This window comes from Danaus plexippus (assembly GCF_018135715.1).
Source record: "Danaus plexippus chromosome 29 unlocalized genomic scaffold, MEX_DaPlex mxdp_36, whole genome shotgun sequence".
Lineage (NCBI taxonomy): Eukaryota > Metazoa > Arthropoda > Insecta > Lepidoptera > Nymphalidae > Danaus > Danaus plexippus.
The window spans coordinates 1382848-1407781 of NW_026869857.1; the positions used below are offsets into that span (position 1 = coordinate 1382848).

The 24934-nt window shown below is 43.2% G+C and overlaps 1 protein-coding gene across 2 annotated transcripts; it reads left to right on the forward strand.

Moving 5' to 3' along the window:
• The first annotated feature begins 397 nt into the window (after positions 1-397).
• On the forward strand, positions 398-23370 carry LOC116776960 (zinc finger protein 239-like). Of its 2 annotated transcripts, XM_061529073.1 has the most exons (5): positions 398-948; positions 1245-2019; positions 10979-11112; positions 22164-22275; positions 22809-23370. In XM_061529073.1, exons 2-5 carry the CDS (start codon positions 1324-1326, stop codon positions 22977-22979), a joined length of 1113 nt encoding a protein of 370 aa, XP_061385057.1. In that variant the 5' UTR covers positions 398-948; positions 1245-1323; the 3' UTR covers positions 22980-23370. The 2 variants fall into 2 exon arrangements, with proteins under 2 accessions (XP_061385057.1, XP_032526161.2); XM_032670270.2 differs by lacking the exon at positions 398-948 and having other exon boundaries at positions 1092-2019.
• Positions 23371-24934: the final 1564 nt, after the last annotated feature.

Below are 24934 nucleotides of genomic sequence, written 5' to 3' on the forward strand. Positions count from 1 at the left end.
CCCCCCAAAACCCCGAAGACCCCAATTTTTTCTATTTGGGGTGCATCTGACTACATTTCATATCTCTCCTCCCATAGATAGCTGCCGCTAGAATGATTTTGACATTCAATATCATGCAACCCACGCTTTTTAATCTGAATTAAATTATTCTGTTGATGATTGACTTAAATTTTATTATAATTTTACTTTGAGGTGATCAACTACGAACGATCGTTTGATCTTCTCCTACTATAATATAATTTCTTTGTAATTGAAATTTTTTTTCTATTTTCAGTTCGGTTAGCTATAAAAGCTTGTTTTTTTTATTTTTTCAAATTAGGTATTATTTATTTCTATATCTTAATGGGACCTACAAAACAGTAGCACATTATTTTGTTGTATTCTCAATGGTTTTGGCAGCGCACGCATAAAGCGATTTTAGATTTTACACTGTGCGTAACTAAGTAGCAATTTTCTTACGGATCTCTTAGTTTTTGAAAATAAAATATATCTAATAGCGTTTCTCGATAAATGGTCTATCTAACACTGAAAGAATTATTCAAATCGGACTAGTAGTTCGTGAGATTAGCGCGTTCAAACAAACATACAAAAACTCTGCAGCTTTATAATATGAGTATAGATTTAAGTTATAATTAAATGATCCTACTAATAATGACCACTTAGAGTAATATTCATATTCAGCTTCTAATAGAATTGACGCCTCTTTGGAGATTATTTAGACTAGCGACTCGAATGCATAAGAGCTGGCAACACCTTTAACAGTTTAATTTTTGTAAGATTAGAATAATATGACTTTAGTTTTTTTTTTAATTAATGCTATGGCTTCAATCGCACTGGAATCGTAAAATATTTTTCCAATGTCAACGTTTTTATTTGTTGGACGAATTATAATCTCGAGTATTGTAAGGAGGAAACACGGAGTTTGTCGAATGGAATAAGGGAATTAATGTAATAAAAATATTTTTTTTTATCACCAGGACTCTAATATAAAAATTGTTAAAGGAAATAATAAACATTTAAGTTATTATATTCAATAAATTTACAGACACTAGTTATTTTTAATTACTAAATAGTATATATACCTTCCTATAGTGTCAGAACCCAAACGTCAGTCGTAGACAGTGTTTTTAAAGTACGGTTCATAATTAATATTTAAATTGAACACAGAACAGTGTAAAGTTGAGAGTTCTAGTAAAGTTGACAATGTCAGTAGATCTGTTACATTCAGATTCATATAATTTTAGTTACTTTCAACAAGACGACGTGTGCAGACTTTGCTGGAGTAGGAACGCTTTCACACAAGTTATAGAAATATCTCCGAATATGTCGTGTGGGAATGAGAATTATTTTCAAAAAATAACAGAATGCTTGGATATAGATCTAACAAAATATGATCATCCTAACAAAGCATGCGACAGTTGCTTGGATCAAATTAACAAATTTCATGACTTTAAAAAATTTTGCCAAGAAACAGATAGGAGGTTGAGAGAAATTTTTGAAAATCAACACAACATCATCAAAAAAGTCGGAAGACAAAGCACTATAGTGGAGATCTTTGATTGTTTACAAACCGACAGCGAAAATGAAAAAAAAGAAATTAAAAAGTCTTGGCGTTACAAACCGAAGCGAACACCTACGTATTGCAATATATGTAGAATAGATTTTAAAACTTTAGAAAAATTCAGCGAACACAGTTCTCAAGAGCACGGCATCGAAAGTGGGCTGTACAAATGTTTTGGTTGCGAGAAGAGGTTCAAAAATCGAAAAACGAGACTTGGCCATGAGCTGAAAATTTGTAAAAATCTTAAAAATGGGTATAGATGTGGCATTTGTAATAGATATCTCCCGAGACGAGGCTTGTACGAGACACATATGAGAGACCACAGAGGGAATGTACCAATGAAGCTTCCGAATGACCTATTCAAGTGCAGAAAGTGTGACAAAGTGTTTGACACAAACGACAATCTCTCGAGACATGTCTCCGAACATGACTTGAATGAGGACAATTATATATGTGAGGTAAGTAATATAAACATGTTTTGAGAGGAATAAATCCATTTTAAACATCAATTTATTAGTGTTCCACTATTAAGACTATAAGTTCATAATTTATTATATAGTTAATCAAGTAATATACTCTGAGTATAAAAAGTACGTAATGAATGTTCTTGGTTCGGTAAATGCCGTCAGCATTAAGTTAAGTGTACGCAAACTAGATTATTTATAGCTAATACACAAATTAGTACAATCGTACCGATTTGATTATAATTTTTGACCGTTCTTAAATATGTCAAGTAACTATAGTTTTGTTTCACGAATGAAACCGTAATTAATGATATTTCTTTTCATTATTATTCAGTTACGTAGACTATATGTTATTCTGTTGGGAAACTTTTGATTGAATCTTGGTAATGCTGGCATTGTATTTGAGAATTTAATTCTCGGTTAACTTCTCCTTTCGACGACCGGTGCCTCTTCATAGACTTATTGCTGTCTGACTGTGAAGATTTAAGTTTTTATAAGTTTATCATTCAATACTAGCAACATTATTTTCTTGTTATATAAAAAATATTTATGAATTAAGTCAGTATTCTATTATGATAGTATTTAGAGATTTTTTTTGCCCGCATCCGCTCTGTAACACAAGATAAAAATTTAAATATCAATGCTCAAACAAATCTGGTCGAAGTCGAATGAGTGGCTTTGTTAAATTCAGTATAAATTTAAGTTACCTACCAAAAAAATACAATTTTTTTTAGGTCAAGGGTCATCATCATATCATTTTTGAATGTCATTGATTATGGTTTCAATGTCTCCAACACTCACAAATACTTATCTGCTAAATTGCATCAAAATCGATACATGTTTTGGTATATCAACTATGTAATTTTAAACCTATTAAGTTCCAATCATTATTCGATTACAGTAATTACAAGCAAAGCTCAGAGAAATCTGTGTGCTTACCATGATTTATCAATGTCGAACTGAATACAGACAGTATGCTGGTCTCCATTCATACCTTAGTACTAGCATGTGTGAAGGTATTAAAAAAAAAATAGTGCTTGGAGTCCCTCCGTGCGGAAGAAGTGGAACCTCGTAATGTGGAAAAGTAAATAGCAAGGGGTGGAAATAAATTTATTGTGTACTCATAATGTTTCTTTTAATAAAACACCTGGATAGTAGTTGGAAACAGACTAAATATATTATTTTTGTATTGTACAGAGTAACAATTATTATAAGCAGGTAGGTACACATACTTCTAACTAGATGGCGCCACTTCTGGCACATATATCATTTAGTTATAATCTATGGTTACATTAAAACAATATCTTTAAGACAAACTTTATTAACATTGCTTACACAATTGAACCACCATTTTACTCTCGCTCCGTCTCTTTCTAATCCCCCTCTCCTGGAGCGTTGGATGTTTAACGCAACCTTGTTGGATTAGAAGTCGCGTTAGAAGTTTCACTTAAAACCGGAAACTGTCTGTATTTACACGCTAACTCATAGTAAGCATTAGTTGGTGTCTGTATTTATTTACACTTTTTTTTTTTTTTTTTTTGGTAACGAGGGGAAATCTTCTGAAAGACTTCCGACCGAGGGGGAACCCGGTCGGGGTATGTGGGATTTTTACCCACTAAAACCACCTCGACGTTCTCGGCGCAGTGCGTAAGCTAGTGTAACGGGGACGGCCTGCCATTCATCCGTTCACTACGCACGAGCCCCTAAAAGGGGACTCCGCCTTCGGTAGGAGAGGTGGGCCCCACCCACACCCCCCTTCCTTCTCCAAGAACTGCCTGCCAGAACGTAAGGCCTGCAGCTCTCCATTTGCCTGGATCATCGGGCATCGGATTACCCCTCCGACACCCGCAGGCTCCTCTCACTGGGGAGGCATTCGGCGGGCATAAGCCCGCTGCCTACGACCCAGCCTACGTCGGCGCATCGGCGCCGAGGAGGGATCATCTTCCCTCCCCCTTTCGGCAGTCTCCTTCCGCGAGATGACAACCTCACAGAAAGAGACCACCGCCGCCCAGGCCCTCTCACTACCTACCATAGCCTTGACTACGGCTGGCAGCGAAAGGTCCGCGCCAACTTCGGTGATTAGTTGGCGACGCTCCGCTTCCCACGAAGGGCACTCCGCTAATGTGTGGTCGGGCGTATCATCCACGCAACTGCAATGGTGACACGCCGCCGTCGGCTCTCTTCCGACTATGTGGCACAGATACCGCCCGAAGCTACCGTGCCCCGAGAGGATCTGCACCAGCCGGAAGGTCAAGGAACCGTGTCGGCGATCCACCCACTCCTTAAGGAGCGGTCGAATCGCCTCCACGGTGCGCAACCCGGCCACTGGCTCGGAGAGCCGCCGCCTCCATCGACGGAGTAGCTCCTCGTGTGCGGAGCGTCGCCAACCATCCACCGGATCCCAGGGCGGATTCACACCCTGGGATCGAGCTCGTGCGCGCCACTGGTGCATCTCCGCCAGAACTTGGGCGACCAAGTTCCAGGGAGGCGTCCCAGCGAGCACGCAAGCCGCCTCGTGGGAGACCGTGCGGTATCCACGCACCACTCTCAAAGCCATGACGCGCTGCGCTCTGTGCAGCGACGCCACGTTCGGCCTCGAGAGGGCACCGGCCCACACTGGTGCTCCGTACAGCGCCATCGAACGCAACACGCCGGTGTACAAGCGCCGGCATGTCGCGCTTGGACCACCGAGATTGGGCAGAAGCCTTCCGAGAGCGTTCGCCGTCCCGAGTAATTTCGGGACGAGACCGCGAAAGTGCTCCCGGAAGTTCCACCTACCGTCCAGAGTCAGCCCCAGATATTTCATCCGGGGACTGAGCTCGACGCGGACGCCGCAGATGTTGATGCTGGCGCCCGGCGGTGGTCGTGCTCGAGGGCCGTGGAACAGGAGGGCCTCGGTTTTGTCGAGACCCACCCTCAGCCCGAGCATCTCGATGCGCCGTACTATCGAGGCGGCGCCCGCTTCAGCTCGCAACGTCGCCTCTGCCAGGTCCACGCCTTGGGCCCCGACGAGCGTGTCGTCCGCATAGCAGACGACGCTCAGCCCGGTCTGGAGGGCGCCGCGAAGTACGAAGTCGTACCCCAAGTTCCACAGGAGCGGCCCGAGGACCGACCCCTGCGGAACCCCGCAGCGCACCTCGTGGCGATGGACCCTACCGTCTCTCCCCACGAACGAGATCTCTCGTTCGCGGAGATAGGACCCGATGGTCTGCCGGATGTAAAGTGGCAGACCATGGTATCTGAGGGCCTCTTCAATGACACCGAACGGAAGGGTGTTGAATGCGTTGGAGATGTCCAGGGACACCGCCAACATCACCCCACCCCCCGAAACGGCATCATCGGCGAGTTCCCTCAGCTTCGAGATGGCATCGATCGTAGACCGGCCACCCCGAAAACCATACTGGCACTCGGCCAGGTCGGGTCCGTTGCTGCTTAAGTGTGCGACGACACGGGTAGCTAGGATACGCTCGAAGAGCTTCCCCGCGTCGTCTAGCAGCACTATGGGACGGTATGCAGACGGCGAGTCTGCAGGTCGACCTTCTTTCTGGAGGAGAACGAGTCGCCCTTCTTTCCAACACGATGGAAAGCGACCCGATCTCAAACACTCGTTGAGGATCTCCACGAACCAGTCGGCCAACTCGCCCAGGGCCAGGGCCAGGACACGTCCGGGGACGCCGTCCGGCCCAGGGGCGGTTTTCTTGGCTTTGAGCGGCCGCAGAGACTCCTCGAGTTCCTCCAGAGAGACGGGCGGAATAAATTCCACCCGGTCCGGCCCGCGTGAAGTGCCAGCCTCCGCTAGCATCGAGTGCGCCGTCTCCGCAGGGAATAAGGCACTCACGACGCTTCGCAGAAGCTCCGGCTCCAGACTCTCCGTGACCGGGGCCGTCTGGGCCCGGATCTTATTCCGGGCACCGAGATACGGACGCCCCCACGGGTCATTGTCCAGACGCGCAAGCAACTCCTCGCGAGCCGACTCCTTCGACCTGCAGATTGCGAGCTGAAGCCCGCTCTTCGCTCCGTTGAAGGCGTCACGAAACCGACTTTCGACGGCTTCGTTACGAGGGTGCCGCCTCCGTTGTCGGATATACTGGCGTCTCGCCACCGCGCAAGCCGCACGCAGCTGCGCGATCTCTGACGTCCACCAGTACACCTGGCGTCTGGGGGAGCGTTGCGCGACGCGAGGCATCGCAGCATCGCAAATCCGCCACAGGCTGTGGCGAAATTTGCGCGCCTCCCCATCCACCGAAACGGGCTGCTCCACTCGCATCGTCCAAGCTTGGACGATCGACGCCTCCACCGCCATGTCCCTGTCGAGCTCGGTCAGGGACCACCGTGGGAACGCCGAAGCGTTCCCGACGGGTCGGCGGCGGAACGAAGAGCCATCCTGTGGGGCCAACTCGAACCTGATGAAGAAGTGGTCCGACAGCGTCTCAACCTCATCCAGGACTCGCCAGTCACGTACACGCGTTGCAACCGCAGGAGCAGCGAACGAAAGGTCCACTATGGATTCGCCCTGCGGTCGTACGCACGTGACTGCTCTGCCCCGGTTGAGGAGGGATAGGCCAGCCGCTGCAGCCCACTCCTCCACCACCTCCCCGCGAGCGTCCGTAGCGGGCGATTGCCACACCGTACTGTGGGCATTAAAGTCACCGAGGACAATTGCTTGTCTCGGCGACGCACGTCTTACCTCAGCCCCGACCTCGTCGAGGAGTCTTTCGATCTCCACGACGGGCTTCCTCGGAGCGAGGTAGACGCCCACAAGTATGAAGTCGCCCCACTGAGCCACGACATACCCTTCTCCCCTTCTGATGACAGAGAGAGGAGAAGAGGAGCGCGCACCCGGTGAGATGACTACCGCCACAGACTGCTCCGCATCACATACCCAATTCGAGCGATCGGGCACGTAATACGGCTCGCAGAGAACTGCCACATCGATGGACCACTCCACCATGGACTGCAAGCAAAGGTCTTGCGGTCCAGGGGAATGGTTCAGGTTCGCCTGGAGGAACCTTATGGTTGTGCAAGCCATTACACTTCCATGGGCACCTCCAGCGCGGCAGATTTAGAGGGCGGGGGGACCGAGGATTTTCCGGGCCCCTTACCCTTCCTACGCTTCGGTGGGTGGCACTGTTTGCCCCCCACCATGTGATTGGAGGCGACTCCCGCCTCCGCACAGATCGGACACTTCGCGTCCGACGTGCAGGCCTCAGCGATGTGTCCTTCACCGCCGCAACGGAAGCACAGACGGCTGCGGTCGGTTTTGGACGGACATCTGAGGCCCGCATGTCCCACCTCCAGGCACCGGTAGCATCGCATAGGGCGTGGCTCCAGCGGCGTCACCCGTGCCGAGCTCCAGCCGACCAAAAGGCGGCCGGCTTCGGCTAGGCACTTGGCAACCTCCACTGGGCACCTCACCCAAGCAGCCCCGGTGCTGAAGGACCCGCGGGAGCGGATCGGCCCTACCCGTATTTGCTCGACAGAGCAATTGCCCTGCCGAGCGACCGCAGCGAGGACGTCCTCCTTAGTGACGGAGTCGTCCAAACCGGTGATTCGCAGTTCCCCGCTTTTCACCGGTCTGGCGACTTTCACCTCAGGGACGAGCTCCCGGAGTTTTTGCGCCAGGAGGTCGGCTTTCGCCTCCCCCGCGCTCTCCGGCAGCTCGAACATGCGGGCTCCCGTCACCGTCTTCTTGCAGACGAGACCCATCGGCAGTCCTAGCTCTGCCAGGTTGAGTCCCGCCCGCGCCGTTTTGAGGACGTCCTCGTACGTCCTTTCTGAATCCCGCGGCAGCGTAATTACCACAGCAGGATTATTCACGCTCTTGAGGCTCCTCTTCTTCTTCTTCTTTTCCTTCTTCTTCTCCTTGGCCGGCTTCTTCGCCTTCGGCCCCTCTTGGGGTGGGGCTGCTGGCGGGCCAGTCTTCTTCTTTCCCTTCTTCTTTACCACCTCCGTCCATGTCTTGTCCATGGATGGAGGCGGCGGGGGCAGAGGTCTCGTCATCTTCTCCTGTTCTCTTGTGGCACCGTTCTTTTTCCTGCTCGCCACTCTGCCTGCCGACTCAGCCACAGCAGCCGACGCAGGCGCTGGGGGTGGCCTCTTGTCCGCCGCTAGGGGCGGCCTCAGGCGCTTTTCGGGGAGCAGCCGGTCTGCGATCCCCTGGAGCTTCGCGTCCATCATGGCACCTAGGTCCCTCATGAGGGACCCGCGAAGCTCCTCCTCGCTCTTCCCATCTCGTGCTGGTTTCGGGGCAGTGGCGAGCAGGTCCATGTCTGCCCGCAAGCGGGCCTGCCCCTCTCTCAGGAGCCCCAGCTCCTTCTCCAGCAGCGAGCTCTTCTTCCTTTCTTCCTCTAGCCGGGCTCGAAGAATTTCATTCTCCTCGCCGCTGGTCCGCTGCAGGAGAACTTCCTTCGCCTCCCCCAGGAGTGCCGCCGATGTCTTCAAGGCCCTGACGTATCCGCCCTTCAAGTTCTTAGACTTGAGGGCTACTTCGACTATAGAGCTCAGGGCCCTCTCCATCTCCTTCGCGAGGCACGAGGCCGGCATCGTCTTCACTGACGACAGGGCCACCTCGACCCGGCGCGTCGACCTCGCCACCGTATCCTCCTCCGAGTTCGACTCGCCTTCCTCCACTGCCCGTCCTCTCTTCACCGCAGTAGCGAAGGAGGACTTAGCACTTCCGCCGGACGAACTCCCGCCTGACTGTCGTCTGGTCGCTGGCCGCTTCCGAAAAAGCGCCAGGCTCGTCGGCGTACCGGCAATGAAGGCGGAGCGCGTCTCCTCCGTCTCCATTTCACTCCCACTCGTTGTACGCGGGCTTCTTCTAACTGCTCCTCCCGCCTCACTCTTGGACGCTAGTGGCTGGCGCGCCACTGTTCGCACCGCCGACGCGTCTACGGGCTCCTCGTCGGAGCTCACCACCATCACTTTATCCACTTTGTTTGCTGTTCGATGTCCTTTTTTCAAGCCAGGTCCCGTGCCCACTGCACCTCGTCCCAGAGAGTCCTTAGAAGAAGGACTCCCGAAGCGGTTGTTGCCCCCCCCAGAATACGAGGGGCAGACCGGCGAACCGGTGAGGGATTCTCCAGCCGCGGCGCGGCTGGTACCCTCCTGGGTAGATCGTTTTTGCAACTCGCTTTCATATTCAAAAACTTCTCCGATGACCTACATCGTCGTCCCGCCTCGGGGGCGGGAACCCCTTGGTCGCTCGGTGGCTGAGATACCCCCCAGCCGCTCCCGGAGAAGCATCCCCTAGCCGCGCCCCGCAACTAGGAGAATTTGGGGATTTTTTATAGAGGTTTACTCCTCGCAGCTGACGCCCCCGTGTCCTCTCAATGAGGGTTACGGTCTGGCCGGCGGGTAGTCTAGAGGACCGCCCACCGCCCGATCCCACGTCCCCGGGGTCCCCTGATACAGGGGAGCTGGGGAGCGGGTTGTGCCGAGAGCAGACGAATCCACTCGGCAACGTCACGAAGTGACAGATCCGGTATCCCCGGGGTCTCCTGATACAGGAGAGCTGGGGAACCGAAAAACGGCACGCCAAAAATGGCACGCCCTCACCACCACTACACTACACTACACACATATATACATACAAATACCAGGTCCGCGATCAACCGCACCAGTCCCGCTAGCGAGACCATTGCCGAGAGACCGCGGAACCTGGCAATCGGAAAGAATGCTTCCCGATCCTCCATTCATACTCACCTCTTGGATACCACGTCGCCGGAGTCCCCTGCTGCAGAGGAGCTGATGAGTGGTATTGCCGCCGAGTGTCCTGCGTCCCCAGAGTTCCTGCGAACAAAATTAGGAGAGCAGGAAGCCAGCGCACCGTAGGTGCACCCGCGCCTCCACCTTGCATACGAGCAAGGGCCCTATCCCACAGGCAGGTGTGCCAGGAGAGTCCTGAGGCCCCGCTCACACACACACACACCATACCCAGCCAGCCGAGAGTCCGAAGACCACAAGGCCAGCCCCCTTTCGTGAGTCCCACGATCCAACCCCACATTCACTCAAACTCACGCACGCACACACATGCACGCGCACATTCAAGCTCCCCAAGGGAGTCCCATGTAGACCGACCGCGAGACTTCCTCCCCCCCGGGCTACCGGAATTCCTGCTCCCGAACGAAACGCCGCGCGAACGCAACTTCACGCCCGGTGTTGAGCGAGAGGGTGGTCCTGCCCCGGACGAGCCAGCCCATTGCGAGCCACAGTCCGAAGACCGCAGCTAGGCTCTACCACTCCTTGTTCCCACGTCCCCGGAGTCCCCTGATACAGAGGAGCTGGGGAGCGAGATAGTGCCGAGAGCAGAACGAGTCCACTCGGCAGAACGAAGGATCCTGCCCCCGAAATCCCCTTTTCAGAGGACAGGGGAGCAAGATGACCGACACACCGAGACCGGCACGCCAGCCCCTTCGCACAGATTCCGAGAAGGAGCCCTAGCCCACGGATGGGGGTCCTCGGGCCCCTCTCCCACACACACGCCGGCCAGCCCAGAGTCTAACGACCACAAGGCCGGCCCGCACTCACCGGCCAGGCCATACGGCCACACGACCGCGCCGCCCCTAAAGTCCCACGATCCAATTGCGCAGGCTCCGACAACGAAACCCACGCATCCGGACCATGAGACTATCCCCCCCCTGCGGATATTAGCCGCCGAAGAAAGACGCCTGCTATGCAAACATCGTTCTCCGTCGTTGCCCAGATTGCACCAAGCCCGGCTGCTACCCTTCCCCCCGGACCGTAATCCGTGAGGGACCGGTAACAACCAGGCGCTCGAGGAGGTTTCCGCGTCGCAACCCTATTTATTTACACTATGCTAACTCGTAGTAAGCATTAGTTGTTCGTCAAGTACCAAGCCAGAAATTACTCGTGTGACGGACGATTTTAACACTATTTATCGAAAAAAAAAATTTAACGATACCAAGTACGCTCAAAATACTCAAACTTCTAGAAATGTGGTCGCGTATTCACAAGGAAGGACTACCTGCACAAGCACAAACTAACGCACACAGGCGAAAAACAGCACACATGTCCGCACTGCGACTTCCGGACTATACAGAGGTCGTCGCTGATTGTTCATATAAGGTAACAATAATGTTATAAAGCAATTTTTTTTTTTGTAAATTTTTTATAACCAAGTCTACGAGAAATTTTGTCTACCTATGGCCGTTATGTTAGTCGCACCGGATCTTATTTTTATTTTTAAGCGGTTAAATAACAAGGGAATGCCGATCCTCATCTAATGTCTATATCTTTATATAAATTCGTTATTCTTCCTGTGTTTACGCATTCATATATATGTGTACCGTAAAACGGGTTGAATAGACACGGTTTGCAATTTTTGAATGAAAAATCACATAGTCTTCTATTAGTTTTCGTTTAGCTAATATAATTATGTTATGAGTCAAAGTTAGCAGTAAAGATTCTTATATGCAAAAAGCACTTTCACTTTATATTATGGACAAAAAATATGTTTCTACAAGCAGTGGCGGGGCAAGACCTTAATACGATGCGGGCAACACAGGTTTCGCGAAGCGCTGTTCTATGGTGACCTGAAGACGGATTTTATAAACTTAACACTGCCAAGTTTTTGTTCGTAAAAATACAAATAACATTAATATTAATGAAAATTAACAAATCGTAAATATAAAGGTGGGAATAACAGTACCAATAAAGTAAAAATCGGCTATCAAATGATGCTTCTAGCCCAAAAAGCAAAAAAAAAAAATCAATTCCTATTGTTTTAAAATTACGGCTCCACAGTACTGATGATGATTCTGCCAGTGATATATGCAATCAGGACAGCAGTCAGGACATAACGTACCCCCGGTCACCGGTGCTGCACTGTCAGTTTAGCGAAAGAGCAGTTTTTCAGGAGAAGCATTTTAAACTTTGACACGTCACAAAGCAATGGCGTTAGGAGATATAGGCGAGATCAGAGAGAGTCATCTTTTAACTTTTAGATAAATAGTTATCACTTAACATTATTAAAAAATATACTCTACAATCACTTAAAACTTCAATACCCCTAGGAAGTGACTTTGTGGATGTCAAGAAAAAATTAAAACTGGGCTATGTCGCACTGATTGGGAGTTATAAAAAAAACGAGAACAAATAGTTTACAAAATTTTATTTTATATCGCAAAAATATTAACTGTTATTATCAAAACAAATGAAATAAGTCAAAACTCTTCAAGACACACCTAATACAGGGGAGACTGGGCACGGTTGAAACAATTTAGCGTTTATCGCTTATAATTTTGTTATTTACCAACCAAGTGATGGTTATATTTAAAATCAATTAGATTTCTTTATCAAAGGAACAGAAATTTCCTACTTTTACTTAGTTCAGTGTTACCACCCATTTCGAAATATATAACGTAAAATTTTATTATGAGTTGAATACTTCGACATGCGTCGAAATATACACTTACTCAAAAAAATAATAATAGAATTTTTTAATAACAAAAATTCTTGCTTTAAAGTCCTAGAAAATAATTGAACTTTAAAGACGTGGTTAAGAACGTTTTCAAATTTGAATAATATTCATTCATTTTATTAAGAAATTCAGAAATATCAAATAATTTTCAACTTGCTGTTATACAAATTAATAATCTAAGAAAAATCAGGAAGCTATGGTTTTCAACAGCTCATATTGATCTAGTAAAAAAATCACATTTCACCGAAAATTTAATATTTTATAAATTTTTTCATTAAATTAAAGCAAAACCCATCCGGGAAAAATTTCAAATTCAAATAATTTTGACAATTTACTGCGATCTAAAAGTTTTGCCATCCCCAAAATCATGCCGCCCTAGGCCTCACGGGCCTAGGCGTAAATCCATCACTGGTCCTCGTTATTTGTTTCTGTTATAATTTGTTTACCCATTACAGAGTTTGGTCGCAGCTCTCGTTTTTCAATATGTTCACGTATAAATGGATCGAATTCTGCCAATAGCACTAGAGCACCTATAATATTATCATCATTGGAACCTCAAGTGCTAAGCCTCTTATACTCAAAAATTTTATCACTACAATGACCAGTTTAAGGACATTGCGATAATATTCTATTTCTTTATTTAATTTATCCTGAGGCTGCTTGTCTAAAAAGAACTTATTTTCCTTTCGTGTCAACCAACACCAACATTGAATTCTTAAGTTCATTAGATTTTTCGTGATTTTCTAAACAAGATCCTATGTGTTTCCAATTTAAAATACGGTTATGTATTGAGAAGGAGTTTAAGAAAAAAGTTGCAAGTGAAACAAAAAACAGTACCAACCCTTTTTGAATAACATAACCAAGATCTTTCCAGTAATTGGCCAGTTTTCAATTTTACAGTGAAATGTCTATTTTAAAAAGATCTAATGAGATCTAAGATTTTCGCGAGTATTCATTTAAATGAAACTAGTGTTATTCGGATTTACTACGCGGATTTTATTATTTAAAAAACTACATAATCCCGACGTTTCGGTTACTTTGCAGCAACCGTGATCACGGGCAGAAGAGGTGTGAATGTCGTTTTTAAATAATAAAATCCGCGTAGTAAATCCGAATAACACTAGTTTCATTTAAAAAGATCTGTTTTGTTCTTTATATTTTCTCATTGAAGCTGAATATACATGTATTCTTCGGATTTTTATTTTGAAAGTCAATCATCACGTGAGATCATGTGAGAGGACGGAATTAATAAAATCACTATTTAGCAAATCTGGCCACAAGCCCACGTCAGCATATTTCTCAAACTCAAACTTAATATTTTCTAAATGTCTTTCCATTCGTTATCTGTATTGCCTTTTATTTGCTGAACATAAATTTTGTTAAAACAACTGAGTGCTCGCCACAGACTAAAAATATTTATTTCAATGTTTCCATCCACATAAGTATGACACAGACAATAAGTTATTTTTATAAAGTAGTTTTACTTAAATTAACACAAGATGTCACTGTATACCCATATAAACAATATTATTATTTTGATACTTCTTCAACAAATTTCGTTTTTTGAGAGAAGCCGGAGGGTTGCTGGAAGTCATGATATTGCACATTTTCATCGTTGGCATTTTTTCCCTGTTTTCAAAATCTTGCATATGTTCATCACCTGTATTTTATTCCTTGTTGTGCGATTTTTCGCTTCCTTCTGTTACATTCTCTACGCATAAAATACCTTCCTTTACGTTTTTTCAATGGACTTATAGCCATTTCATTCGCGTTTAAATGTTCTGATTTTTTTTTTATCTGCCATCAGGTATTCAGCCATAATCAGATGTTTCAGGAGGTATTCCATTAAATACTCTCATACCATCCTCAGAATAGTGTCCATAGTGTCCCTTAATTAGTGTCTTGTATCTAGTTTCAGTATCTGCCATCGTTTCAGCCTTGTGATATCTTTACTATTATCAACTAGGTCGCTGGCGAGCTGATTTGTATGATTTAAGAGTCTTCTTTTGTACTCTGTTGCATATTTATTAACCTCCTCCTTGATGGTTGGCATATTTAGGTATTAGTGTAGTTCCACATTTTTCGTGAACCATGGTGCATTTGTTATTGACCGAAGCACATTGTTCTGGAATCTTTGTAGAATTTCTAGATTTGAGTTGCTGGCCGATCTCTAGAGCTGGATTCCATACGACCATATTGGTTTTATCATACATTTATAAACTAACAGTTTATTGGTTATTCCTAGAGGTGACCGACGACCGATTAGCCAGTACAATCGTTTGAAGTTAAGGTCTGCTTCTTTCCTGTTAGCTTTTATGTGACTAGTCCATTATTTAGTCGGTCTAGATGAAGTCCAAGGTATCTAACACATTTTTCTTGAGGTAGACGCTCACCTCTGAGAGTTACGGCTAGGCATTCTCCTCTTCGTAGAGTGAATGTAACTTGTGCGGATTTAGACACACTTGGCTTAATTCTCCACTTTTCCAGCCATTCTTCCATTTTATACAAATGAGTTTGAAGTATTTCTGCTGCTGCAACAGGATCATCATGACTTGCTAGACAAACGGTATAGTCTGCATATGTTGCTGTTACGACCTTGTCACTGACTGGAAGATCTGCTGTATTTATTGAGTATAGGACAGGACCGAAACCTTGCGGTACAGAAGCCATAATATTATAATACTAAGAAACTTCCTCTCCAAATTGAACATACAATTTTCTACCTAGCAGATATGACTTCAATACCATACAATAGGAGTTTGGTAGTACTGGTTTTAGCTTGTACAATAATCCTTCATGCCAGACTCTATCAAATGCCTGTTGGATATCCAGGAAGACTACAGCAAAGATAGATATTAGATAGATTAGCACACGGGTTGATTTATCGTTGTGTTGCCAACATTACGATCGGTTTTTTTTTAAATTTTAGATAATTTTATTTTTGACAATATCGTATATTGGTTTCAGTTGCGTAAGGGGGCCCCTGTACTCTCGGGGCCCTGGGTTGCAGCCCAAAAAGCCTTTAACTAGATCTGAATCTGATTGTAGATACTTACACAGTTGTCGCTTTTCCTTCCATAGAAGAAAATTATCATATTTATCTAGTCTTATTATCAGTGGCAGAAGACAGTCTTCCTCTTTGCAATAATGGATTAAACATTCTAATTACCTATTAAAGATGGTAGAGCTTAGCTGTGGTCAAATTACTGCATCTCGAACATGGGCTGGCTCAACCGGGGAAGTACCACCCTCTCACAGAAGATCGGCGTGAAGCTATCTTTAATGGCTGTGTTTCGTCCGATGAGCGAGAAACATGGTTGTCTTTTTCCCACATCTTCCCTTTTGCCTTTTCCCAACCCTTCCTCTCTCTCTTCCCCAAACAAGGGTGGCAACGCATCAGCATCATTATTTTTCGGATGTCCATGGGCGTCAATACTACCTCCATCAGGTAGGCCGTCTGCTCGTTTCCCCCCCCTTTATCATAAAAAAAGACTTAGCTATATCCAGTTTTTAAAAAAATAATTTTATTGGATTAGGCTAATTTTTCTGTTCCCTTACTCTCTTGTCCAGTAGCCGGCTATTTATTGTGACAATGTCTACAAAAAAATAGTAAAATAGACGCAAATATCACTTTTTAGTACGCATTTTTATTTTTGTACTTACCAAGAAAGGAGTCCCAAAAAATTCACTCCCCCATATTTTGATTGTAGATTTTAACAATTTTAGGACAAATTTATTACAATGGTTTTTTTTGTTTTTTGCAATATTATCTAACATTTTTAATGAGCTGTTGTCCGATAAAAGATGAGGACAAAACAACGGGCTTGTTGTCATACCACAACATTAAATTAAATCCAAAGTGCGTAACTAATAAAGCATTCTTTTAATATTGTTTACCTTGCTTTATAGAGTCTCCTATACTGTAAAATTCCTGAAAGTGTCTTTTTTTCTGTCCCGAGAAATGTCTTTTTGTCTGTCCCGAGGAAAAGTTTATGAAATATATATGTATATTATGAAAATTTGCACTTGCAATTCACGTGAAACACAAAAAAATGTTCTTTTATACCCAATTAGCTGACCCGGCGAACAATGAATGTAGTGTTACCCCTCAGCTGAACTAATTTAGTCTTTGACGAACGTAATACAATGATACAAAATAATATTAACATAGATAGAAATATAAATGTATTTTATTACGATGAATGATGAATACATACAGAATGAGAATAAAAAAATAATAATAATTAAAAACTTCAAACACATGTCAGACAAAAAAAATGATTGAAGACTATGTTGTGCACATTGGGATACACTCGGATTAATTCATTAATCGGATTTTCATTCAAGCACCTTGTGCTAAACGACATTTTTTTTTTTTTTGGTCAGGCGCAAGAACAAATAAAGCGGATAGTTTGCGGACACGTGAGCATGCCACGTACCATTGACCATGAAAAAAACATGCAATTTCTAGATAAAGACCACAAATAGTCAAGGATAGGCCCTGTGATTTGTTGATCGTCATGGCGAAGGTAAGACGAATAGGGAATTGAATTCCTTTAAACTCAAAGGGCATATTTGTTGGGATCATCGGAATCTTTGGAATAAGAACTTTTTCGTCTTTAAATTTTCCTTTAAGTGTCGACGCGTGAATCACATTGCTCATCAGTTTTTTTATCACTAAACACCTTCCATTGCACAGTTTTGGGTTGGTTTAAATTTCTAAACATGATGACTACCGGGCCAGCCTTCAATTGTAAAAAGTGGACCAGGCACATCCAAGAATTTTAAAAATTCAGTTGGATATTTAGTGGCCTCTTCTTCGTTTCTTACACAGTCGATGGATTTGAATAAATACAGAGTACCTACGATTTGATTTTGAATAATAAAATTGAGGTCATTTACATGTTTATTTTTAGCCACCAAAATTGCTCGCTCACTTAACCATTTAGTGTTTTTGTGGTTAGAAATGATATTCGGAAATACTTTGTTGATAAGCTCGTCTTTTGAGACGAAATTGCAAAAAATTGGAGGAAATGAAATCAAACCGCTTGATTCGTCAACAGAAACACGGCCATTACCGATAGGCAGTAATTACTTCGAGAAATCATCAGCGGATAGATCGTTCAACAATGCAACTCTCATATTTACAGACAGTTGAAGTTTCTTATATATCGCCACAGATTTGATGCTTTGAGGCAAGCGTTTATTTCGTCGGCAGCAGTAGATATAATAATAACTGGTAGTGTTTGTCGGAAATCGCCATATAATAAAAATCATTACACCACCCAAACATCTCGGAGATATTTTAAAGTTCGGTCTAGTGCTTCCAATGCGCGTTTGTGCGCCGTTGTGCATTCGTCCCATATGATGATTTTTGATGCTACTAAAATTATCTCCACTGCGGAGTGTTTCGACATATTACATGTCTGTTGTTCAGTAGTTTGAAGGTTTAATGACAATTTTAACGCTGAGTAAGCCGTACGGTATCCGTCTAACAATGTGGCCACTATTCCAGAACAAGTAATTGCTACCGCAATTTTGGATTTCGCACGTACAGTGGCCAAAATCAATGACATGAGGAATGTCTTCTCAGTTCCGCCGGGGGCATCCAAAAAAAAAATAAGCCACCATTTCCATCATCAATTGCATTAATCAGTGTATCTTAGACTTCCCTCTGCTTAGGATTCAACAGTGGTACATTCGTTTGAAGTGATTGGATTAATTCATGTGGATCGTGTTCACGTTCCAATTCTCTATTAAATGCGTCATTCATTCCGCGATCTGGCTCTGGCATTCCTAACCTAACTAACAAACTGCCGCACATGAGGTAACACAATCTTCGATCAAGAGTAAAGCCTGGTTATCTTATCTCCTCATCCGCCTCAAGATCTGGATTTCTTGAGTTGACACGAATGTGATTTAAAATGTCTTCTGACATGTTATCTTTGTATTTATTCCACAGGTCACGTGGCTTCGATGGAAAGCATGTTGAAGTGATGATAGCAAATAATATACGTATCTGACTTGGAAATACAGAAATAATTGCTTCGGCGATAGTCATGTCCCAATGAGTATCGTTTTCAAGAAAATTCAGGTCTTGCCCTGCTGCACGGAATGTGGAGCACACTCTACCTTTAACAATTCGTAGTGATTCAAATAATGTGGGCCCTCGTACATATACCAGCAACAACCGCAAATAGCAACATTTATAATTCTTCGGATGAACTGTGTAAATAAGACCAAGAGCAGCAGTAGAACGCATATCTGGATGACAAGGAACTGCATCGCCTTGCTTCCAACGTTGAAATTTCTTCGATGTAGCGTTCCAAGTGTAATAACGAGGCATCTCCGAGTACAGCAACGTTCGTGCGAACGGATCGCTTTGACAAATTGCAAAGAAACTGGTCAGTGTTGTTGCTGGAGTTTTTTCGGCACGTTGAGCAGCATTCGACGCTGTGAAATATACTCTCTAACTGTTCTCTAGATGCACCCCCAAATGTAACTCAACAACAACAGTGGGATGACGTTCGTGAATAGGGAGTGAGAATATACGCCAAATTGCTTCATTGCAGTTCACATATCTATCAACTTGATAGCGCGTGATTTCATCGTTGATATTGGATGTTCGGATACCTAAAACCGCCATGTCGCTCGCTTTCGTTACATATTTGCAAATTTATTTGATTGATTTAACCGAATTGCAATACTCAACATTACAGTGTGCCTTAAATGTTTTGGAAAGAAGTGATGAATATCAAACTTTTGCTAACTACGAAATCATTTCCTTTCACTTTAGTTGTGATAGTTCTACCATTATCATCGGGCGATCGACGTCGATACAATGGATAGCCATCGTTGTCTTTGATGCTCTCTGCCGTCAATTTTCGTGGGTACCGTTTGGATCACTTGCCGTCGACCATGCACGGTGATTGGCGGTTGATAGTGCCACACGGTCCATGAATCATTTTCGTGGTTACAACATCATGTAGGTCTGAATCGGTATCAGGAGCAGAAATCTCCGCACATATGATGTCATCTATTTGATCTGGCCCAATTCTTTCGACTAACCAAATTAGAATGTGAGCATGCGGTAGGCCTCGTTTTTGCCATTCGATTGAATACATCCAGCATCGAGTAATACCAAAGACGGAGTGTTTAACAATGTAATTTATTAGTAACCGAATTTTTTGCTCAAAAACTCGTGCGGTGATGACTGATGTCGTGTCGATCACTTGACGTTTGTCCGGGAAGCAGCAATTGAAAATTTCCATCCGTTTCGGATTACATGTAAATGTAATGAATAGATCTGGCCGACCATAACTGTGTATGTCGCCATTAAAATAGTCCATCGACCAACATTTTCTGAATCTCCTTCTGTGCTAATTGCATCGCGTGAATGAATATACTTTTTCGAACGCAATTTAGCTTGATTCAACCGAATGAAAGTCAGGCGCTCCGTCCGTTTCGATTTTAACGTACATATAAACGCAATATTGTTGAAGCAGCAGCACTTTTATGCTGTCCCAACATGTTTTTGATGGATCTACTTTTCTGTTACAGAAAGAGCTGAGGGAATTAAATTCCTCAGCTAGTTTTTCCCAGCCCTGATTTTTTGCAACGATAGTTATAGCATCGTTTTTCTTTTTATTTTCAACTATCTCCTTTATTCATCAATGAGACGTTCTCTTTTTCATTTGATGAAAAATTTGTACCACGGCTTTTCTTGGACTGTGCAAATAAGATATTATATATAACACAATTCAAGGCACGAGTTTGAGAGATTACACCTAGTAAACTGAATAGAAAGTGTTCTGTGGTCAAATCTATCCAATCAACGACATATAAAATTTGGTCTCATCACCTAACAACTTAAGTATTAAACGACCAAGGGGTAGAGTGATGCATCGCAGCAAACATATCGTGTTTAACGCGACTACTTCAATTTCTTCGTATTATAACAAGAACGAATAATTTGGTAGCCGGTCATTTAACGTGTCATTTTATAATGCGTTGTTAATTTTTCATTGTGGGACATAAATATTTTGAAGAACCATTATGTTTTTGAAGGTTCGTTAGTAAATGCCTTGTTTAACAGAGTGAAACTGGGTCTTAAGTTTGTAAAGTCTGATAAGTTGACAAAAGATCATCAGATGTAAAATCAATGCCATCGTAGCGATTTTCTGCCACATTATTAGATTTATTCGATATAGGAATATCATAGTCTTCGTTTTGCATTGATTCTGGATGGTCCTAAATCGGGGTAAGTGTAGTTAACTCAGATGTTATATTCTCAGACAAAGGAATTTCGATACACAGACAAAGTTGCCGAAACTGGTTGTATTTCTGAGTGATTTTGATGGTAATTTTTTTTTTATTTCTCTCTTCTACTGTGACAATATCATTCGCCTTTCAGATAGCTCTCGCAAAGTTACGAAGTTTCCTTTATGAAAATTTCATTTTCTAAAATAAAGTAAACCTGTTCCTCCAATATTTAGGTACTTACTTAAGAATGCAAGGATTTATCTATAAATAATTATAAGTTTTAGTAAAATGCGATACCACGTAACTCATCAAAACAAATAAGTGAACCGATGTCAAGACCGCGTAAATACTAGCAAGGGGTTATGTTAGTCAGAACTCTTAAATTAAAACAGAATCAAAGGCGGTTCAAGGCGTTAAAATAATTATTTTGTGAGTACACACTAATTGCGTTACATTTTTCTTTCGGCATTTGCTTCCGCGTTCCCGCCTCCTACTGTTCCGCGGTACTGTTTCGATAGCAATAATTACGTTTCTGATTGGATCATTCAAATCGGGTCATGTCTGGTATAAGCTAATACGCACTATGAAGCGGCTGGCACGATGTGAAAGTATTGCGCCTTTTGCTGTTACACGGTCTTTTTTTGTAAATATACAAACAAAAATAAAAATATACAAAAAAATATAAAATATAAACGGCCCTTACGCAGATTTGTACGCGCAGCGACGTAACATCACCCGGGAGGGTCTTTTTCTTTTACAACAATGCTTAATTGTTTTAAAAGAAAGTCGGCCACCGAAAAGAGTATTGTTTGATTCTTTAGATTTTGGAATATTGGTCTCTGAACACTGTAGATGCCGATTTCCCAAGGGAGGGAGTTCCCAAATACAGCTTCATCCCTCTCGCCTGCACCGTAATCAGACTAAAGAATATCAATGACTCTCTGATTCTGATTGAGTGAGCGAGTCTCACTTCGCGTACGAGTACTTCGTAGTTTAAATACGTAGGTAAAATTTTGTAATATCAGTACTCCCATAAAAAATCAATGCCGTTAAAATTCCAGGAAAATCATTAAAAATTTTTGGGAGTGGTCATGAATTTTGTCTTATCATACTTTTAAGAAATGAGCTTGATGAGGGCGAAAGCGACTTGTTTGTTACATTTTTACGTTGTTTTGTATCCTGTGCTCAATATGTTATAGTGACCGAGAAGTACAAAAAAAATAATAATAGGTTTTTGCACTTATTACTTTTTAGTCAAAGTATTTCTCATATATAGTTATCGTTTATTTTATAATGATTTTCACTTATGAAAACACTACACAGTACAAACAGATTGAGGCCAGAAAAAATGCTATTAAGTTGTCACCTTAGGCATAACCAATATATCCAAGGAAGTTGTTACATGACATAACGCGAACCCTTTATATTAAATCAGGAAGCACACCGGCGAACGACCCTACAAATGTAGCGTGTGTCCGCAACGGTGCATCTCCAGTTCAAACCTGAGAGCACATCAGCAAAGACACTTGGGTCTCAAAGTCCATGAGGTAAATATGAATAATGAGTAAATATTTTATCCAATTGATGTGTGAAAATGAGGGTAGTCTAGATTGTTAAGCGACCAGAACTATTCAGGAGTTGAAGGTTCGATCCCTCCTTGATAAAAAGCTTTTTATTACAACTTTTAGTCATTTTTAGAAATATGTATTGATTTTTAAACTAAAAAATATAAACTTGGATTGTACATATTTCAGATTTAGGCAAAGCTTACATCCGTGTTAAACGACAAAGTGTCCTTTGTGGTAGTAAATAAGATTGTCAATACAGTATATTTGTCAGCAAATGTGATTATGTGGTAAAATAGTATTTAACTATCTTCTGAGTATTAGAGCCGTTAAATTTCTGATATCTGTTAGTTTTATTTTGGGGGACTTTAAAAGTGCTCTTGATCTCATATAGTTAACTAATGTATAACAAAAAAAAAAATCGAAGGTAATTTGTAATATATCGCGTTAAAATAAGGCAAAATAACTTTATCATTATTTAACGAATGATTAGTACTTTGGCTATTTTGTTACAGTGTACAATCTGCAATAAAAAATTCGGTTATAAAATAAGTTTAAAAGAGCACATGTCGACGCATGCTCCGTCGAGTTACTCTTGCGATCAGTGCAGCTCGACTTACTCGAGACTGAGAGGGTTAAGGCGACATGTGCTGACGAAACATGGAACCAGAAAGGAGGGAATATGATAGCACCTTGCGTTCAGTGGTTTACAGCTAAAGAAGTGATATCCCCGATGATATTTTAAGTTTATGGTGTGATATATAGTTAGTGATTAGATGGATTGTGTGATTATTCTAGCCCTGTACTTTGGTACAGTGTAAGTATGTAATATATATATATATATATTGTATTATATATATATATATATATTGTATTAAATGGGACTACAACGGAGGGTCTTAATTACAGCACAGCAGGTAATTTTGTTGGATTATTATTATACTTAATTAAGAATTAGGTTTGGACTTGGGTATTGTTTGGTAATATTTGTAGAAAATATGAAACCAATAAACTGTAGCTTCGTTGTCGAAGTTTACAATCAGAAATAAAGTAACAAGGTGCTTAAGAGACACCCATCTAGCTTTTGTAGTTTTATTTATAAGGTATAGGAATTTAGAAACTTAAAATGTACATTGTAACACTTCATACAATCAGAATGGTAATGAAGTGGAATTTTTCCTCACTTTTGATTTCACTTGTGCGCAAACAAGTTAAATACGATTTAGGTCACAGCGATAGGGTGGAATGCGAAGCACAGCTGCTCCTTTTGATGCGCCGTAATCGTCCACATATTTTGTTTAATATTTATCTTTGTCGAATTTTAAGAATAGCTGAGCCTTTATTTCATTAGTATCGACAGCTATATCCTTTCTTTATAGCCATGCTTTAATAGCGTCTCTTTTCTGGTTGAATTTTTCCTTTTTCTGGTTCAAACTATTTTTCAAAATTATGAGCGTCCATTTCTCCATGAAAATCACCAGATTTTTTTGGTCGACAAATCCATCGTCATCATCATTATCAGCATATAGGAGCCCACTGCTGAGCAAAGGCCTCTTCTCACATGCTTAAAACGGGTTGGCGATTTCAATCTTATAATTTGAAATTATAAGATCGGGTTTCCTCAGGATGTTTTCCTTCACCGTCGTCAGTGGTGTCTAAATACTCTTAGAAAGTACATTGCGCGGGTTCGAAACCTGGCAAGTACCAATGATCTTTTCGTATGCACTTTCTAAGACTTTTCATATGTACCATCATCATTACCAATATAATAATAATATACGCTTTATTTATTCCTTACAAACTATACAATTTAAATATTTTGGTTGTCTAAGTAACTGCTTGATTATTCTAGTTTGTTAGTAGTCTTTTGTAAGTACTGCTCTGGCGGTGAAAGCCTCCTCCATTTCTGTCCTAATGTCTCTATTCCTGGCTAGTCTTGCCCAAGTTATTCCATCCGTGGCAACTATATCATCACTCCAGCGTTTGACCGGCTTGCCTTTGCGCCTTTTTTGTGTATAGGGTACCAATTCGAGACAATTTTAGACCATTTGTTCCCTGGTGATCTTTGTACATGTACAGCCCACTTCCATTTTTGGCTCATTATTGCTTTAGCTATGTCCTGTACCTTGGTGATCTTTCTGATGTCTTGGTTTCTCACTTTCCCGCTTAGCTTTAGATCCAAAAGACTCCTTTCCATGCTATGTTGGCAAACTTTAACGTTGTGAGTCTGTTTAGTTGACAGCGGCCATGTTTGAGAAGCGTTGGTGAGACAGGGTACTAAACATGTCGGCATGGCCTGGTACCTGCAAGTACCACCTGAAGCTCCGCATTGGGTGGGGCTCCAGTGACTGCACATGTGCCGAGCTTCAGCCGATCAAAAAACGACCGGCTTCGGCAAGGGACTGCGCTGCCGCAACCGTTCATCGCATCCGCGCGGCCCCAGTGCTAAAGACGCCGCGGAAGTATATAGGGCCCACCTTAAACTGCTCCTCAGAGCACTTGCCCTGGCGAACGACGGCAGCGAGGACGTCCTCTTTTGAGACTGAGTCGTCCAGCGCAGAGCAATTCTTCTGTTACTCCTCCTTCAGTTTTTCTGGAAGAAGCTCGTTCTCCTCACTTGAACTTCTTTTAATAAGAATCT

Coding starts and splice junctions, on each gene's coding strand:
- LOC116776960 (XM_032670270.2), top strand. CDS start 1,204: ATGTCAGTAGATCTGTTACATTCAGATTCATATAATTTTAGTTACTTT. Junction 2,020..10,978: donor AGGACAATTATATATGTGAG/GTAAGTAATATA, acceptor TCAAACTTCTAG/AAATGTGGTCGCGTATTCAC. Junction 11,113..22,163: donor TCGCTGATTGTTCATATAAG/GTAACAATAATG, acceptor ATATTAAATCAG/GAAGCACACCGGCGAACGAC.